Source organism: Medicago truncatula, chromosome 3 (assembly GCF_003473485.1).
Source record: "Medicago truncatula cultivar Jemalong A17 chromosome 3, MtrunA17r5.0-ANR, whole genome shotgun sequence".
Lineage (NCBI taxonomy): Eukaryota > Viridiplantae > Streptophyta > Magnoliopsida > Fabales > Fabaceae > Medicago > Medicago truncatula.
In genome coordinates, this window is record NC_053044.1 from 15,417,271 (window position 1) to 15,438,379 (window position 21,109).

The 21,109-nt window shown below is 36.2% G+C and overlaps 1 protein-coding gene across 1 annotated transcript; it reads left to right on the forward strand.

Moving 5' to 3' along the window:
• The first annotated feature begins 15,540 nt into the window (after positions 1–15,540).
• On the forward strand, positions 15,541–20,712 carry LOC120579512 (uncharacterized). Its single transcript, XM_039831922.1, has 3 exons — positions 15,541–15,880; positions 15,958–16,270; positions 20,082–20,712. Exons 1-3 carry the CDS (start codon positions 15,541–15,543, stop codon positions 20,710–20,712), a joined length of 1,284 nt encoding a protein of 427 aa, XP_039687856.1.
• Positions 20,713–21,109: the final 397 nt, after the last annotated feature.

Genomic DNA, 21,109 nt, shown 5'->3' on the forward strand with positions numbered 1-21,109 from the left:
GCTATCTGTTTCCCACAAATAGAATTTTCTTGTAGCTTTTGTTGCATTGTTATAATTGTAAATTGACCTGTTTGAACCATCATTTGTAACATCAATGTGTTTGAAACTATTGGTTTCAACTAAATCTTCATTGTCTTCAGATGTCAATAGCAGAATCTACCTCTTAATCTCATCATAGAAAGTATCATCTTCGTTTTCTGTCTCAAATCAAACACTAGAATCTGAATTCATCTCCATGACAAGATTTAATATTAACAAGGCTTTCCTAGGAAGTTATGAATTGTGACATGAAAATAAATGGATTATGAGGTTTATGTATAATACGTTTGCAAGTGTCTGCTCTTTGAGTACTTTATTAAATTTTAGTAGACAAAATTACATTTTTAGTCCCTTGACTTAATTTCAAGTAATAGTTTGGTCCTTTATCTTTTTTTCATTTCAATTTGGTCCTTTTTGTCCATTTTCATATGAATTTTTAAGTTTAAAATTCATTATTTTATTTTCTTATGGCCTTTCAATCTTCAAAATCTATGATCCGCATCTATGTTTGCATAAGAATATTATATTTGAAACTTGAATATGTATATAAAAATTGACAAAAAGGACCAAATTGAAATGAAAAAAAGATAAAGGACCAAACTGTTACCTGAAATTAAGTTAAGGGACTAAAAGTGTAATTTTGCCATTTTAGTATGATATGTTGTCATATTGAATCTTTAAGGTCAAATCTAATGAATCTTTAAGGCCAAATCTAATGGATCAAAATTAGGATTTTAGACACCAATAAGTATCTCAATGTATCCTTATAGTTTAAGCACATTTTGGACCGCTATTAGACTAATCCTTGAGTCCACACAAAAACATTAAAAAAAAATCATTTTCACCATAATACTCGTAATAAATCAAACTAGCATTTTTTTTTACCAAAAAATCAAACTATAGTACTATTACGTGTATTTTGATTGATTAGTAATTGAACAATATCTCCGGTCTTTTTTTATTTTTTTCGAAATTCAGTTTTCTCTCAAAAGTTGACATTTTGAAAATTTAATTTTGATATTTTTGCAACTTGAGCTTGGACTTATAGAATCAAAAGTATAAATTTTATATCAATAAAAATTAATTTTATAAACTTCTAAAAATTTCAATACATGATATTTAAGACAAAATTACTATAAGTAGTTCCTATGAGTCTAAGATTTTCCAAAAATAAAAAATAAAAACTGATATGAGGGAGTGTTTAGGGAGAAAACCGGGTTTGGGCCATTGAAGAGTCATTTTATTGGGCTTTGGCTGCTGGAGTAATGAAAGGAATACTGCTCTTCTCCCAACAATTTTTGCTCGCTCCCAACTGAACTTTCGAAAATGTCTCTGCGTGAGTTAACTCATACAGATGTTAAACTCTGCGTGACTTAAGTCACGTAGAAAAACCCCAATATTTTCATCAATCATTTCTTCTCCATAGCATCGATAAATTAAACAAGGAAGATAACAAGTTTTGCGGTCCTAAAATAATTGAGAAAGAGGAAGAGAGAGCCAAGTGGTGGACGAAATATAGTTTAATCTCTTCTTTCCCTCTCCAACAAGTCGGCCCTAGTTTTCTTTTACAATTTTTTCATTGAAGGGTGGTTTTGGGTCAATTCTTGACCTGAAATCACCCCTATTCATCTTTTTCTCTTTATTTCAATCTAAATAAGTGATTTTCACATAGATCTAAGTTTTTTTTTCTTTGTGATTTCATCTTCTAAGTGTGGTGATTTGTCATTCATCGTTTCGTGCGGCGTTGTTTAATTTCCCGTCTTCGTGCGGTGTTCATTTGATTCATATTGAAAGATCGATTATTCAATCAAAGATTTGGGCGTCAACGTTGCAGATCCGGAGGCAATGGATGTTCCAGTCACTTTAATTTTGTCATATATTTTTGTAGGCATTATGCTGTTATATACTATTAACTTGGATGTTCTGAGTTTGTTCGCAGATTCATCCGTTACGTTTTTAACGGTGTTGAATGAATAAATATCATTTTATTTTTCTAAAAAAAAAAAGAAAAAGTGGTGGACTAAATATAATAATTCAATTGTTGATGTCATGTTGAATTCTGTTGCATATTCATAAAATATCAAATAGTTGGAACGTTGGCATAATCATAAAATAGTTGGAATTTGAAAGAAAAAGTTGTGGCGCATATGAGCATATAAGAGCATCCACGATGGAGACTCTCATCTTTGAGGTCTTAAATGGGTCCTACCTTGACACATTACTTTTTATTAATTTTTTAATAATAGTATTTAATAGGCACTCAACCATGAAGGTAAAAAACACAAGAGGGGGGGGGGGGGGGGGGTTGAATTGTGTTTTCTTTTTCTCTTAAAAAATACTTCTTCTGATAAAACTTCAGAAGCAGTTTGATTGCTTCTGATGAAATGATCAGAGTCAGATTGCAGCGGAAAAGAACAGAGCAGAGAAAAGAAAGACAAAGACACAAGCAGTTATCCTGGTTCCTTCCACAACACGGAAGTAGTCCAGTCCCCCTTGCACTTCCAAGGAGATTTCACTATAATCACAAAGATTACAACTGCTCAATACTTTCTAAGTATGAGACTTCACAAAAATGCTCAAGCACACACGCAAGAGTCTTCCAATGCTCAAGCACTAAGCAAGAGACTTCTAATGCTCAAGCACGCAGGCAAGAGACTTCTAATCAAACAAAAATACAGAGAATTGAGTTTGAATTGAACACTTGATATACAATCAGTGGTGTTCACAATACAATACAGAAAAGACTCTAGACTTTGAATTTCTAAGATGTATCAAATCAGTGCAGAAATTCAGTGTGCTTTGTAGAATCAAATTGACAGAGTTTTGGCGCTTTTGAACTTATGTATCTCTATCTACAATCTTCAAGTCTTCACTCCTTTATATAGAGGCGTGAAAGAGACGTTGAGATAATCAGCACGTCTAAAGAGTCGTTTGAAATCCTTTGATTATCCACCAGTGATCCTTTGCCTGATTTGGGTGTAGTCCTTTGAAGAATAAGCTTCAAATTCATTCCCATCTTGAGTGAACAAATTCTGCAGGCATGGCTGTTGTTTTGTCTTGTAGCGTAGACAGAAAACAGAGTAGTGGAGGTAGTGGTTGTACACTTGTACTTTGTCAACTCTATTAATGAGAGACAAGTGCTCAGTGCTATCCATATATCCGTTGATACCTCCCTTTCAATTCTTCGTTCTTCGTTGATAAGACTGAATTGAGAATCAGCTACTTTGAATCTTCAGTTTGATTAAAGGATCAAACATAGCTTCTGGTGAAGATATTGCTTCTGATGAAAACTTTTGCTTCTGATGACCTTCTGCTTCTGATGACGTCATCTCTTCAGAAGCACTTCAGCTTCAGGAGCAGTTTTCTTCAGATGCTCAGAATTTCTTTTTCTTTCCATTGTTCTTCCAAGACCTATTGAAATAACTTGAGTAGCCTTTGGTCCTGTACACTTGAACAATTATTAGTAATAACCAATTGACAATTTTTAATACCTTGTTATCATCAAAACTTAATAAGGTTCATTGTGAAACACATTTTGTTCCAACAATCTCCCCCTTTTTGATGATGACAAACAATAGTATTTAAAATGTTTAATTGTTGTTGATCTAATTAATAAGTTGACTACTGGGATAGAGGTTTGTAAGCTCCCCCTGAGTCTAATAGATCTTTAAGGTGAGGTTTGTAAGCTCCCCCTAAGTTCTATTCTTATTAATTAAATTTCAATAAAATACTCATAAAATCAAATCAGAAGTATTTAAAAGAAATTTAGAAGTGGTTGTAGTGGGGCTCAGTGCCTTAAAAATACTATACATTTACTCCCCCTTTTGTCATCAACAAAAAGAATAGAAACAAAAGAAAGAGTATCAGAGCCAAAACAAAACAAAAGAATAAACATATAACCTTTAAAAATAGTATTTCAGAGCAAGCAGCATTGAAAACAGTAAATATCATCAGAGTTAAAGCTTGTAAAACATATTGAAGGTGAAAAAGCACAAGATCCAGAAACAATGATAATATATATATATAGAAAAGTTGAGATACAAATGCAGTGCAACTAAAGTACTTAGAACAAAAATTAAAACAAGCAAAAAAAATGTGCAACTAAGGTTGGGTTTGCTTGTACATCTGTTCCAATAGATACTTGATTTGCTCATCCTTCTTTTTGAGTAGCTCATCCTTTTCCCTCAATCTTCTTTTGTACCCAGCATGAATTCTTGTTGCCCTTGAGATGTACTCTTCTTCTGGATAGAAAGGAGTGATGTCCAGCAGAGGCACGTAATTCAGCTCTTTCACTTTAGCTGCTTCATGCATATCATCCAACATCTTTTGCAGCATGGCAGAGTGAGATGAGACACACTTTGAACTAAGCTTATCCAGCAGGTCATCAAAACTCTTTTTCAGATCCATCCATTGATCAAGATAGTGAATAGGAGGTACAGGAACTGTTCTGCGAAGAATCAGTGTCTGAATCTCATCACTAAGCTTGATTAACTGTTCATCAATATACTCAGATTCAAGGATATAGTCAGGGATGGTTGAAGGTTCAGATTGAGTTGTATGAGATGTGGAGGGTTGGTCAGAGGCTGTTTGTTGGTCAGAAGAAGTTAGGTCAATTATTGGTGGTTCTGGTTGTTGTTCTGGTTCTGTTGTTTGGTCAGAAGTTGTTTGAAGGTCAGGAGCAACTTGTTCAGAAGCATCTTGTTCAGGAACAGTTTGTTCAGGAACAGTTTGCTCAGGAACATTTTGCTCAGGGATGGTTTCTGTTTGTTGGTTTTCTAACACAGTCTTTCCAGGGACTGTCTTAGAGGCCTTTGTAGGTGTAGGTTGCATTTCACCACCTAAGTGTTTTTCTAAATTGTGAATGGTTGAGGATTCTTGTTGTTGGGGGATTTCTGAAGTAGTTGCTTCTGAAACTACTTCAGAGGCTCTTTGTGGAGTTTGGTTAGGTTCTTGGTTGGGTTCAGGTTGTTGTACACTAACAGGCTCTGGAATATCTGGATATAGTGGATGAGTAGTAGGCAAATTGAATTTCTCACACAGTTTAATCCTATTTTTGGAAAATTCTATTTGAGTGCTCTCATAGTCAAGTGTTCCATATTCTGTTAGTTTGGTAGGTTTGGTTTTTAGAAGTTTGTCTATGTGTTGGCTAAGGGGTTGGTCATCTGATTCTGTGGATGATGAAGAGGGTGAAGAGGGTAGAGATGGAATCTGAGTATAGATGTCAGGTTTGGATGAAATACCTGAAGATTGAGCTTCTGGATGAACTGCTTCTGGAGCTTTTGAAACAGGTTCTGATGAAGTTGCTCCTGAAGCTTGCTTATTCTTCAAGGCTTGAGAAAGCAGAGTTGCTCCATACTGAACAGTTTCTAACTCAGACGCTAAAGCAGCAATGTCAGGAGTAGGCACATACCCTGCAGCCTTGAGACGCTCATCCCTATCTTTCTCAAACAGTTCCTTCAACCTTTTCTTCTCTGCTATCTTGGATGCAGAGTACTCCTTAGCATACTGCTTTATTTCTTCAGTCATTTCAAAACTGGGCATGACTATAGGCTCTGAAGTTATAGTCCTTTTTGCCTTCTTGGGGCTTGAGTCTTCATCCCAGTTTTCTTCCAGTTCTTCCAACATTTCTGCCCTTCGTCCTTCAGCTGTCTTCAGATTCCTTGAAGATCTCTTCCTTTTGATGGTCTTAAGAGCAGCTTCTCTTTTCTTCTTGGGACTTAGAGGCTCTTCAGAAGCAGCTTGCTTAGAACCTGTTTGTTCAGAAGCAGGCTGTTCTGCTGTTTCTTGAGCATTCCTTGTCCTTTTTGAGATAAGAGGGACATCATCCAAATCCTCCACTTCCTCAAGAATGGTGGACATAGCAGATTTTTCCTTCTTGGCTTTCTTATGCTTCTAAGCACCCTCCTCAGTAGCATCTTCAGCAAGGTATTCTTCCTTGGTGATCTGCTTCTTCTTAGATTTTCTGCCTTTGGCCACAGACAGATCACCACCATACATTTCCTCAGGGACATCTTTCAAGCTGATCTTCTTGTTGTATGTTTTGTAGAAGTCCAAGATGTATGCTCTCTGCACATCCAGAGGATCCTTCTTGCAGATGGGGATGTGATGAGTGACTAGATCAGATATGACATCAGATTCATGCATATCTGTATCTAGTTTCTTGCAAGTTGAAATCAGCCTCATCTTGACCAGAGTTGCCCCATTGATTATTTTTCCTGTGACTGCTCCCAGCTTCTGATTATCATAAATGCCCACGTCTTTCAGGGCACTTAGGAGTCCTCCTTCTTGAAAGATTATGGAGAGCAGCCTTCCATAGGGAACAAACTTCCTGTTCTCCATCTGGCTCTTCTTGAGTTCCTTGATCATGTATTTAAACATATACTTGGGAACGTTCATTGTTGTTTCTTGAGAGATGGTGTGATGCAGAAAGACTTTGTGACCAAGTGAAGGTTGATCATTTCCTCCACCTTTGGAAAGATGTTCTCATTCTGGATCTTCAGCAGCATTTTCTTTTCCATGCTTAAGGTGCTGTAAGGTTTAGCATCCTTTGATCCGTAAATAGTGTTGTTTACAATTTCCTTCCAAGGACTTGTTCTGGGGTTAGGAATTTCTTCTCCATCGTATGTCCCAGCAGCATCCCTTCTCATGGCTTGAGCAATCACATGCTCATTGATTGTTACAGGAATGCCCATGACGTTTGATCTAATCTCAGTCCCAGTGAAGGCGAGTAGACCCATTTCTTCTCTGGTTTTTCCCTCCAAAGAAGGATCAATCAGAATCATCTGAGCTTCTTCCTGTTTAGCAGCAACTTTGTCAAACACTGAAGCTCTTACCCAGAATTGTCTGACCAGCACTTCGTAAGTAGGACCATTGAGAAGACTGAAGTAACTCATCAGCTTCTGCTTCTTGTAGAATCTTACCAAGTCACACCCATGGTGAGTTAGAGAAGTGAAATCCACTGGATTTTCCGCTTGAATGATTAACTCCCATTCCTCAATAGACATAGTTCTTCCTTTGATTTCATATGCTGGAGTATCTATATCCATATTTGATGAAGAACCACCAGCAGAACTTGAAGATGCCATTGATTTGAAGTAGATTTAGGGTTCTAAGGTGTTTTGAGAGGATGAGTGGATGCGCTTACTTTCGCAGAGGGTTGAGAAGAAAAAATAGAAAGTGTTTGTTGTGAAGTGAGAAGTGTGTGAATTGACTTAGTGTTTTTATTAAAACGTTTGTAATTCAGAAGGGACAAACAAACACAGCATTAATGACAAATTGGGGGCGCGTGTAAGTATGTTAAAAAACAAATAAAACATCATTGCCCTTTTTGTTATACTCCAATACAAATAGACCACGTCAGAGACTCTTCAGAAAACTACCTTTTGGGTAATGGGACAGCTGTTACAAAAAGTAACTGCCAACGTTCCCACTAACCAAGCTATTCAGAAGCAAAGAATAACACTTCTGAAGTTTTAGTGCTGACGTCATCTTCAGAAGCACATTTTCCTCAGAACCTCAGTTAAGAGCTTCTGATGAACCAAAAATGCTTCTGAATAAACTTCAGAACCAAACTTCTTATTCAGAGGCAAGCAATTTTTCAATCAGACACAAAATGCATGTTCAAATTTTTCTTAATAAATTCAAATCTTTCAACAGACAAAGGTTTTGTAAATATATCAGCCCATTGATGTTCAGTATCAATGAATTGTATATCTAAAATCCCTTTTTGAACATAGTTTCTGATAAAATGGTGTTTGATTTCAATATGCTTGGCTCTTGAATGTAGAATTGGATTCTTTGACAAACAAATAGCAGCAGTATTATCACAGTAAATGGGAATACTGTTAGCATTAATCTGATAGTCTTCCAACTGATGTTTCATCCAAAGTAGTTGTGTGCAACAACTTGCAGCTGAAATGTATTCTGCTTCTGCTGTAGACATAGCAATAGTTGCTTGTCTTTTGCTTGCCCAGGATATCAGATTCTCTCCCAGGAATTGACAATTTCCACTGGTTGATTTTCTTTCAATCCTATCACCAGCATAATCAGCATCACAGAATCCAATCAACTTATAATCTAGGGATTTCCTATACAGGAGTCCAAGATTAGTTGTTCCTTTCAGATACCTGAAGATTCTCTTAACTGCAGTTAAATGAGATTCTCTAGGATCTGATTGAAATCTTGCACACAGGCATACACTGAATAAAATATCAGGTCTAGATGCAGTGAGGTATAACAGAGAACCAATCATACCTCTGTATAGCTTCTGGTCTACTACTGTTCCAGTATCTTCTTTGCTTAAGGTGCAGGTTGGATGCATTGGAGTGTTCATCACTTTACAATCTTCTAGCTTGAACTTCTTCAGAAGCTCCTTTGTATATTTTGTTTGATGAACATATACTCCTTCTTTACTTTGGTTGATTTGAATTCCAAGAAAGAATTTCAGTTCTCCCATCATACTCATTTCAAATTCATCCTGCATTAACTTAGAAAATTCTTTGCAAAGAGATGCATTAGTAGAACCAAATATTATATCATCAACATATATTTGCACAATCAAAATATCTTTCTTAAGAGTCCTTCTGAAGAGTGTTGTGTCAACTTGTCCTCTTTCAAAATCATTTTTAATTAAGAAATTACTTAGTCTATCATACCAAGCTCTGGGAGCTTGTTTCAAGCCATATAGTGATTTCTTAAGTTTATAAACATGGTCAGGATGCTTAAGATCCTCAAACCCAGGAGGTTGTTTAACATACACTTCTTCTTCAACGACACCATTAAGAAAGGCACTTTTGACATCCATTTGATATAATATTATGCCATGATTAATTGCGTAGGATAGAAGTAACCTGATTGCTTCCAATCTTGCAACTGGAGCAAATGTTTCAGTGTAATCAATGCCTTCTTGTTGACTGTAGCCTTGAGCAACAAGTCTGGCTTTGTTTCTGGTTACTTCTCCTTGTTCATTCAGCTTGTTTCTGAATACCCATTTTGTTCCAATAATGTTCTTCTGAGAAGGTTTGGGTACCAGATCCCACACATCATTCCTTTGGAATTGATTTAGCTCTTCTTGCATAGCTAATATCCATCCATCATCTGAGAGAGCTTCTTCAACAGTTTTAGGCTCAATTATTGAAAGCAGTCCTATTAATGACTCTTCTTGTCTAAAATGTGATCTTGTTCTTCTAGGACTATCTTTGCTTCCAATGATTAGCTCCTCAGGATGTGAAGATTTGTGCTTGAATTTAGGTTGAATAACCTGCTGAGTGTTATCTTGAAAGTCCTCAGAAGCACTTTCATTCTGTACTTTTGGGCTAGGTTCTGCTTCTGAATTAGACTCAGCTTCTGGAGTGATTTCAGCTTCTGGACAAGATTCAACTTCTGTATACTTTTCAGAATCAGAAGGTTGATCAGATTCTGATGCATCTTCAGAATCAGTTGTTCCTGCATTACTTTCACTTTGCTCTGAAGTTTTACTTCCAGGCTCTCTATCATCAAATTTTACATGCATAGATTCTTCAACACATTGTGTTTCTGAATTATACACTCTGTATGCCTTTGACCTTTCAGAGTAACCTAAAAAGATTCCTCTTTGAGCCTTGGCATCAAATTTCTTCAGATAGTCTTTAGTGTTTAAGATGTAACAGGTACATCCAAACTGATGAAAGTAAGAGATATTGGGTCTTCTTCCTTTAAAGAGTTCATATGCTGTTTTCTCCAACATAGGTCTGATATAGATCCTATTTTGAATATAACATGAAGTATTGACTGCTTCTGCCCAAAAATGTTTAGCTAAGTTGTTTTCATGGATCATGGTTCTGGCCATTTCTTGTAAAGTTCTGTTCTTTCTCTCTACAACTCCATTTTGTTGTGGAGTTCTAGGAGAGGAAAACTCATGGAGAATCCCATGTTTTTCACAAAAAAGTTCAAATGGCTCATTTTCAAATTCTCCACCATGATCACTTCTGACTTTCAAAATTTTCAATTCTTTTTCATATTGTATTTGAGTGCAGAAGCTGCTAAACACTTCACATGCATAGTCTTTACTTTTAATGAATTTTACCCAAGTCCATCTGCTGTAATCATCAACAATGACTAATCCATATTTACTTCCATATAAAGATGCAGTGTTAACTGGACCAAAAAGATCAATATGGAGTAATTCTAAGGGTCTGGAGGTTGATACAATGTCTTTCGATTTGAAAGAACTTTTCACAATTTTCCCTTTCTGACATGCACCACAAAGTGCATCTGAATGATAATCAATGTTAGGCAATCCTTTGACCAGTTGTAACTTGCTAATTTTAGAAATTAATCTCCAATTAGCATGTCCCAACCTTTTATGCCATACCCATTTTTTATCATTCATTGACAGAAGGCAAACTACCTTCTGATCAGCCAGATCAGAGAAATTTATTTTATAGACATTCTCAACTCTCTTTCCATTGAATGTAATGGATTTGTCATCCTTGTTGACTAGTGTGCAGTTGGTCTTACTGAACGTTACATCATACCCATTGTCACAAAATTGACTAATGCTCAATAGGTTATGCTTCAGACCATCTACTAGCCACACATTATTAATTGAGATGGAGGAATTACCAATAGTACCTGTACCAATGATCTTTCCAGTTTGGTTGCCACCAAACTTCACTTCTCCTCCATCTTTCATTGTAAGGGTAAGGAACAAAGCTTTCTCTCCAGTCATGTGCCTTGAACATCCGCTGTCTAGGTACCATGACCTTTGTTTCTCTCTTGCCCTTAAGCACACCTGCATTTTTGGCCAATTCAGATTTAGGTACCCATATCTTCATGGGTCCTTTTGGGTTAGTTTTGGAGGTTTTACTTTTCCTCCCTTGTACCTTAGGGTGAATGCTGAGTGGCTTCTGATCATTCAATACTTTAGGTTTGACACCTTTTGGTATTGTTTTCTCAGAAGCAGTAGCTGCTTTGTTCTTCTGATCCTTTTGTTTTGGAATTTTAGATTCTGGTTTAATCAGATTCTGATGAACAGGTTCTGATCTTTTCAGAATTTTAATCTTTTGACTCTTAGGATCAGATTTTGTCATTACCTTGATCTTAAGATTCTCTGGCTTTGATGTGATCTTAGCCTGTGAACCTGAAGCTTCAGGTTTTGACTGAACAGCAGTTATAGCATTTGTACCTTCAGGCACAAAGGTGGATTTCAATCCATCCTTGATACAATCACAGTAGCTCTTGAGACTGTATTCTTTGGATTTCTCCTCAGAATATCCAATCCCTTTGCCTTTGTTCTTGTATGTGCTGTAGATCATAGAAGCAACTTTGCTTCTGTCTATTCCAGCCATAATAAAATCATCCAAGGCAATCTCATGTTTATTGCCTGAACCTTTATCACATTTTTCTTGTAGCTTCTGACAAAGACTCTTGAGTCTATCTTCATATGTTGTTGATATGAGGTTAAACCCTTTGAGTTCTTCTTCAGAAGCTTTCAGTTCCAATAGAGTTGACTTTTGTTGTTTCATCAAATCAACATATTTTTCTTTTAAATCTGTCAACTCATTGGTTCTGTGTTCAAACAGTGATAAAAGTTCTTTTAGAGAATCAACAAGTTCTTGTCTAGGGATTTTGGAATATACCTCATTTTCATCTTCTGAATCTGATTCAGCTTCTGATACTGCTTCTGATGATACTGTTGCCACTAACCCCACGGCTGCCTTAGCATCATCATCAGCTTCTTCTTTATCAGAACCAGATTCACTATCCAAATCTTCCCAGGTCGCCATCAAGCTCTTTTTGATTTGCTTTCTGAATTTACTGGAATTGAAGCTTGATTTCTTGGATTTGCCTTTAAACTTCTCCTTCTGAAGATCAGGGCAATCAGCAATGAAATGACCAGGCTTCTTACAATTGAAGCATCCCTTCTGATCTTCTTTCTTGGAGTTCTTGTAGCTACCTCTCTTGCTCAAAAATTTCTTCTGCTTCCTTGCCAGATACTCAAGCTTGTTGGACAGCATAGCCATTTTTACAGATTGATCTTCATCAGAATCTCCATCAGGTGATTCTTCTTCAGATTCACTGGCTTTGTAGGCTTTGGAAGATTTTGAGATCTTTCCTTTAGATGGTAAAGCAATGGATTTACTCTTCTTAGAGGTTTCATGCTCATTTAAACTCATTTCATGCACTTTGAGTGAGCTAACAAGATCTTCAACACTTAAAGTATTTAGATCCTTAGCTTCCTCAATAGCAGTTACTTTGGGTCTCCATCTTGAAGGTAAGCTTCTCAAAATCTTACTAACATGATCAGAAGCAACATAGCTTTTCTTCAGTATTTGCAATCCAGAAACTAAAGTTTGAAATCTTGAGTACATTTCTTCTATACTCTCATCATCCTCCATTCTGAAAAGTTCATACTGATGAACTAGCATCAAAGCTTTAGCCTCTTTTACTTTCTTGCTGCCTTCAAAGTTTGCACATAGAGAAGCAAACATAGCCTTCGCAGTAGATTTGTCACTCATTTTCATGTATTCGGTGCGAGGTATAGAAGCCACAATGATTCCTCTTATCTTGTGGTGTTTCTTATAAAGCTTCTTCTGAGCAGGAGTATGTATTCTTCTGTCTATAGCAGCTCCTTCTTCATCCAAATCCAGATCATCAACTCCATCTTCCAGTATATCCCATAGCTCTTCATCCAATCCCATGATAAAGCTGTACATATTAGTTTTCCACCATGAAAACTCTTCTGGATCTCCATTAAACTTTGGAGCTTTTCCAGAGTCTGTTTTCTTGTCAGCAGTATCATAGTCATGCTTGACACTTGTGTATTTTGTAGTAACTGATTCCTCATCTCCAGACATGTTTTTCTAATAGATCTTGAACTGTAACACGGTTAAGTGCTGTGATAACAGACCAGGCTCTGATACCAATTGAAGGTGAAAAACACAAGAAGGGGGGGGTTGAATTGTGTTTTCTTTTTCTCTTAAAAAATACTTCTTCTGATAAAACTTCAGAAGCAGTTTGATTGCTTCTGATGAAATGATCAGAGTCAGATTGCAGCGGAAAAGAACAGAGCAGAGAAAAGAAAGACAAAGACGCAAGCAGTTATCCTGGTTCCTTCCACAACACGGAAGTAGTCCAGTCCCCCTTGCACTTCCAAGGAGATTTCACTATAATCACAAAGATTACAACTGCTCAATACTTTCTAAGTATGAGACTTCACAAAAATGCTCAAGCACACACGCAAGAGTCTTCCAATGCTCAAGCACTAAGCAAGAGACTTCTAATGCTCAAGCACGCAGGCAAGAGACTTCTAATCAAACAAAAATACAGAGAATTGAGTTTGAATTGAACACTTGATATACAATCAGTGGTGTTCACAATACAATACAGAAAAGACTCTAGACTTTGAATTTCTAAGATGTATCAAATCAGTGCAGAAATTCAGTGTGCTTTGTAGAATCAAATTGACAGAGTTTTGGCGCTTTTGAACTTATGTATCTCTATCTACAATCTTCAAGTCTTCACTCCTTTATATAGAGGCGTGAAAGAGACGTTGAGATATAATCAGCACGTCTAAGGAGTCGTTTGAAATCCTTTGATTATCCACCAGTGATCCTTTGCCTGATTTGGGTGTAGTCCTTTGAAGAATAAGCTTCAAATTCATTCCCATCTTGAGTGAACAAATTCTGCAGGCATGGCTGTTGTTTTGTCTTGTAGTGTAGACAGAAAACAGAGTAGTGGAGGTAGTGGTTGTACACTTGTACTTTGTCAACTCTATTAATGAGAGACAAGTGCTCAGTGCTATCCATATATCCGTTGATACCTCCCTTTCAATTCTTCGTTCTTCGTTGATAAGACTGAATTGAGAATCAGCTACTTTGAATCTTCAGTTTGATTAAAGGATCAAACATAGCTTCTGGTGAAGATATTGCTTCTGATGAAAACTTTTGCTTCTGATGACCTTCTGCTTCTGATGACGTCATCTCTTCAGAAGCACTTCAGCTTCAGGAGCAGTTTTCTTCAGATGCTCAGAATTTCTTTTTCTTTCCATTGTTCTTCCAAGACCTATTGAAATAACTTGAGTAGCCTTTGGTCCTGTACACTTGAACAATTATTAGTAATAACCAATTGACAATTTTTAATACCTTGTTATCATCAAAACTTAATAAGGTTCATTGTGAAACACATTTTGTTCCAACAAACCACTCCAATGGAAACCCTCTAACAAAAGGTCTAATTAGGTCCCACCAATATTATTTATTTGATACACTATCTTTTTTAATACACTTTTTAATTATTATTTTAATAAAAAGATGATGTGGGCCCATTTAAGAATGAGGTCTTAATTTAGACCTTGCATCTTTTAAGACCCTCAATTTATTTTTCCACAATGGGGATACATATTAGGTACCGGGTCTTAAATGTTGAAGACTCTCCCATTGTGGATGCTCTAAGCATATGAAAGGAGTTGAGATTATATTAGGGTTGTTGTTTTAATTCATGGATGCTTTGGAGAAGAAATGATTGATGAAAATATTGGGGTTTTTCAACGTGAGTTAAGTCACGTAGGGTATAACACCTGCGTGAGTTAAGTCACGCAGGATATAACACCTGTGTGAGTTAATACATGCAGGAGCATTTTCGAAAGTTTGGTTGGAAATGAGCAAAACGAGTTGGGAGAAGAACATAATTCTAATGAAAGTCAATATGAAAGTGAGTTTTGCTGCATATGAGTTGTATATAAACATGTCTAATTCTAACCTTCTATTTTTAAGGACATTAATATTATTAATAAGAGGTCTATTTAGAAAAGAAAAATATAAATATATGTTATAATTTGAAATAGACGTGTGCATTTGATCATTTTTTTCGAATTTGATTTTTTTTATTCTTCATGTCTTATATTTGTTGTAATTATGGTCTAACTCAGATTTTTACCCCATACAAATAGTTATTTGGAAAAAGATTGATAGTGCGATAAATTATCCACGAAAAACAACGAATAGATAGGCACCGTTGGATCTTGCATTAGATTGCAGTGTATTTTGACTTTCATGTATTTGAGAAAATAATACCACTGCCCCCATGATTCGTGTGTCAGTTGCACTGTTATTTCTCGCACCAAGTAGCAACGCTCTAGTTATTTTTGTCACAAAAGTGGCGATATTGGCCTCAAAATTCGTGTTTTCTTTTCGGCATCAAAATTGGGACAGTAAGTTAGCATGTTTGAGGCTGAAAGTCACCATGTTTTGGGGAAAAAACTTCGGATCTAGTCCAAAATTACAACAAATGTGATACTCGAGAGATCAACATATTCAACTTTGTTTTAAACACAAACTATTTTCGTGAGCATCGAAAAATAAAGGATAAAAAACCATTAAGTCTTTGAAATATCACTTGCATTAAGATATCACTTGCGAACATCAAATTTTTGGGAGGTTTCAAACATTCTTAGAACCAATTTTCAGATTAATATGATATGGAACCAATATGATATGCATCCTTGGTGATTTTAATGATATAATGGATGCTAGTGAAAAAAGAGGAAGAAACCTTCGTGCTAATTGGTTAATAAATGGTTTCAGGCAAGCGGTGCTTGACTCGGGCTTGGTAGATGTTCCGGTGGAGGGTTACCCTTTCACGTGGTTCAAAAGCTTAGGCACACCACGTGCGATGGAAGAGCGGCTTGATAGAGCGCTTGCTAACAGTGATTGGTTCAATCTATTTCCTACGGCCATTTTAGAAAATCTTGCAGCCCCATCTTCTGACCATTATCCTGTTCTCTTGAACATAACTCCGGTGCAGCGCCCTCATCTTCATAAATGGGGTTTTCGCTATGAAAATGTGTGGTTTTCTGAACCAGGTTTAAGGAACTTGTGAATGACGCATGGCAGCAACATAGGGTGTATTCTGTTATGCCTAAGTTATCTCATTGTGCAGCTGATATGGTGAATTGGAGTAGAGAACATTGCAGCAAGCTAAAGCTGGATATTGAAGATTGTAGGCGCCAAATTCAAAATGCTCGACTCAATAGTATAGGGTACAATCAAGACCAGGTTGTGCGGCTGAGAAAGAAAATGAGCAGATTATTGTCTCAAGAAGATACTTATGGCGGCAACGTGCTAAAGCTCATTGGTATCGAGATGGTGACCGGAACACGAAATTTTTTCACGCTTCAGCCACTGCAAGGAAGAAGTTTAACCGGATTTTATCTCTTGAGGACAACTCAGGTAACAAGGTCTCAGATAGTACGGTATGTGTCAAATTGCAAAAAATTATTTTTTGGATTTGTTTCAAAAGAATAATAGCCATACGGCCCTTGTTTTACAAGTCATCCGACAGTCTGTATCAAATGAGGATAATGTGACATTGACAGTGTAACACCCCAACTTTCAATTTCTATTTAATTCATTGATATTCATTAGGCAAAGTTTTGATTAATACTATTATTGATGTTGCTTATGCTTGAGTATGGTTTTGTTATTGAGAGAATGGAATATTGATGATGATTGAGGGATGATGTGAGAATTTAATTTTAATGAAGGGAGGAGTCAAAATAAAATAACGTAGAGTCGGGGGTGTAGAATATAAGTTTTAAATAAGCGGGGGAGGGGAAGAGTAAAAGAATAGTGAGTAGAGGGGAAGAGAATCTTAGCAAGTGGTCGGCCCTAATATAAATAGAAAGGTTAAGAGTTAGAAGAGTCAGTATTGCTGAACGTGGAAAAGAAAGAAAAGAGGAGCATTGGAGGAGAAACCCTAGCGGCAGCGAGGTCAAGCCACAAATCAAAATTCTCGAAGGATTCGAGGTAAGGGGGAGAATCTTTTCATCTCTAGGGTTTATTATTTCATTGTGGGGCTGTAATGATGTCGGAGTATTAATGTTGTTGTGACGGCGATGGGATTGTTGAGAGATTGTAATTTGAGAGTAATAACCTAGGGTAAAGTGAACCATAGAATTGAACGGTGAAAAGTGTCGTTAATCAGGTAGGTTAGTGAGGGATTAATGTTTTAATGATAGGGTAATCATATGGTGATGATTATGGACGATTTTGGAGAGTTTAGGGTTAAGAAACGGAGCCAAGGAGGCTCCCATGGTAGAAAATCGCAGAAAAATCTGTGACTTCAGAATGTCTGATGCTGTCGAAATCATGAGGCAATTCCAGTGATCATGAGGCGATTTTGACAGAAAATCTGTAATTTCAGTATGTCTGATGCTGTCAAAATCATGAAGCGATTTTTCCAAATCATGAAGCGATTTTGACAGCAAGTGTCAAAAACGATGTTGTGAGATCATTTCTTTTGTACTTTGCTATTTTTAACACCCCTTGGCCATCTAAAATTATTGTAGGACCAATATAAACAATCTAATTAAGTTATGTAAGTATAGTAATTAAGTAGGAGAAGTATAATTAAGCGTTGTTTAAAAATGATACCTTCGGAGCAATGGTGAGTCTAAGATAGTTCATGATAGTTACCAATGACAGAGGTGGGTCTAAGATAATTGTGAGTTAGAAGGATATAAATTTAAAACAAACGAAGAATAAGGTGCAATCGTTTAAGGTAATCAATGATGCAAAGGGAAGACGTTACGTGAGATGTTAATAGAGAGGTAAACACTTAAATTAGAGTGGAGAATAGGGTATACTATTAAATGGAAAGAAGTAGTAATGGAGAGAACGAATGACGAGAGTATATTACAAATGTAGTAATGAATAACAAAGGAATGTGATGTATACATATTCTCATGTAAGATGTTATTTAATGATGAGGGGTTACTGTCGTATGATGAATATTTATGTTGAGATGATAGTTGTTGAATGATGATGATGAATGATGTGATAAATGATGTTTGTGAATGACGATTAATACCGATGACGTGTCTTGTTTAGGGTGACGAGTAAAGGAGGAAGTGGATTATGTTGCGAGTAGGAGTTAAAACATTGGGTAAGGTCGGTGGTGAAAATAATAACGAGAAATGATATTCAGTTAACTAATGTTATAAGACGAGACTTCAATAGAGCAAATAGTGTGGGTATGTGGCGAGTCTAAAATCACACGATTTAGTAAAAGGGGATATGAAGTAGATGCTTTTCTGGGTAACTTATGAGGTTATACATAATTTCCTTAAACCAATAATGAGTTTAGGAATACCGTTAAGTGAAAGCGTAAAAGAGCCAAGGTAGTTAAAGAACTTAAAATAAATGTTATATATTAATGTATAAGGTGTAAAAATGAATAGAGAGTATAGAGGTCTAATTTAGATGATTGTAAACGATGGGAGGGTCGTTAAGATGAAATGTTAGGGAAGATAAGGAGTTGTATATTAAGTAATGAAAGATACTATGAGTGATGATAACGATGAATAAAATGGAGATCTATTAGAAGAGAGAAAGATGAATGGGAAAGAGGATAAGAGGTAATAGTTATAATGGTTGACGATAATAATAATGACTAGTATCGAGAGAATAAAACCTTGAATTATAATGTAGTCTTAGTGAGGAAAGTTGTTGAAGTCAAAATTAATGATAAGGTGAGACAGTAACTTTAAATTAGAACGGAGTTAAGATTAGGGAAATGGACGATGCCTAGATGACTACGAACATGAGAACAAAGTAATAAGATATAAGATACTTTATTGAGGAGGATAAGTATGAAAGAGTTAATGAAAATGGAGAGGGAGAACCTAGTTATGTAGGGAGGGGAAGTTGTATGTAATGATAATGAATAGGAAAACATCTTGAGACTAGGAATGAAAAATAAGATATGATATCAGGGATAAAGTATATATAGGGTCTTGAATAGATGAGAGAATAGAGTATGTCTGTGAGATGAATAATAAAATAAAATAAAGGGATGTTGGCGTAGAATGAGTCACGCGTAAGGAGTGGATTAATGAAGAGATACAATGGTGATGTAAGCGGATGATAGAGAGTAATGATGAGGAGTCCTATAACTGTGACAAAGAGTGATGATGATTAATATTATATATATATATATGTAAAGAAATTACTACGATGGGACATGATGAGGTTATACTATAATATTGATGAGGATGACGATGTCTATGTTGTTGTGATGATGATAGTGTCGATGGTTAACTTATGACGATGTATAATTATGATGATGATTTGAATGATGATTCCTAATATACATTGATGATGAGAATGACGATGTTTGCTTATGATGACGATGTGAATGACGATGATGTATTTTGTCTTGATGATGTGCATAACAGGAAGAGTCTGCATTTATGATTCTGATTTGTTGATGATGTTATGATCTTTTAATACTTGAAGAGTCTGTTTCATGCATGCATATAAAGTTGTGTCTAGGAATCATGATGACGAAATGACGATGAAAGTCCAGTAACATATCTCTGGAAAATTATGACGATAGGTGTGGTACCACATTCATATAGGTCGATAGGAGAGTCCATATACATATATATGATGATGTTTTGTGCTTGGTGGTTGAAAGTGTGAAGATGATGTGCTGTAGTGATTTGTGAAAAGAAGAGATTATGCATAATAACTGTTGACAGTGAAGATATGGTGAAGATTATATTATCTTGATATTTATTTAATATGTGTGTTTTTCCCTATTATTACGTTATGACAGAATTTCTCACCCCTTACTTTGTTGTGTTGTTTTATGTATGGTGGTTGTACCTTGAGTACAGATGCTCAGGTTGACAAGAAGTAGCAATGGGACGTTTAAGAAGGTGGATGGGAGGGGATGCCCTCCGTTTAGTTCTGTTATTTAGTTGTTGAATAAGCATGTAGTCACTACGAGCTCTGATATTGTAACACTAGGGTTGAGAATGAAAATTTAATTTTTAATTGCAGTTTGAGTGGAATCTTGGAAACTTTGTCCTTTTACTATTTATGATTATTGAACGACAAGTATGAATTATTAATGTGATCAGTGAATAATTTTATTTTTCTTCGGTGGATTTATTTTAAAAGAAAACATTTTATTGTTACTCTGTGATATAATGTTGAAGTTTGTAACATCCTTACTATTAAATATATTCTTATTATTTAATAATTATCGTTGGAAAATAGGGTGTTACAGACAGCACCTTTTACCAAGGAAGAGTTTCGGGAGGCGATGTTTTCTATGCATCCGGGTAAATGTTCCAGGGCGGATGGTTATAGTCCGGGATTTTATCAGCAATTTTGGAATTTGTGTAGTGATGAGATTTTAAAAGAATGTTGTACATGGTTAGATACAGGTTCTTTCCCACCAGACCTGAACATGACAAACATTACTTTAATCCCAAAAGGTAACTCCCAGGCCTCTATGAAAGATTGGCGCCCCATTTCACTTTGTAATGTTTTGTACAAGCTCATTTCAAAGGTACTCGCCAATAGGCTTAAAATTATTCTTCATAAGTGCATCTCCGACAACCAGTCGGCCTTCGTTCCTAATAGATCTATTTTGGATAATGCGATGATTGCAATTGAAGTTATCCATTTTATGAAGACAAAAACTAGAGGTAATGATAAGTTTGTTGCTCTTAAACTTGATATTAGCAAAGCCTATGATAGAATGGATTGGGATTATATGAAGGCGGTTATGGAAAAAATGGGATTTAATCAGAAATGGATTCAATGGATGGTAATGTGTGTCGAATCTGTTGACTATAGCGTTCTTGTAAATGGGGAACATGTTGGTCCGGTTATTCCAGGGTGAGGCCTTCGTCAAGGGGATCCGCTTTCGCCATACTTGTTTATTATTTGTGCGGAGGGTCTTTCCTCCCTAATTCGAAACGCTGAGGAAAATGAAGCTATTTCTGGTACTAGTATTTGTCGTGGGGCTCCGTCGGTATCTCATCTGTTGTTTGCCGACGATTTTTTCTCTTCTTCAAAGCGGAAGAAAGTCAAGCACAAGTTATGAAAAGTATTTTGAATACATATGAGGCAGCGTCAGGCCAAGCAATTAGTTTACCGAAGTCAGAAATATTTTATAGCAGAAATGTGTCTGATGGTCTGAAGAATAACATTACTAATATCTTGGCAGTCTGGGCTGTTTTGGGTACAAGTAAGTACTTAGGTATGCCATCCATGATAGGGAGAGATAGGAAGGCTAC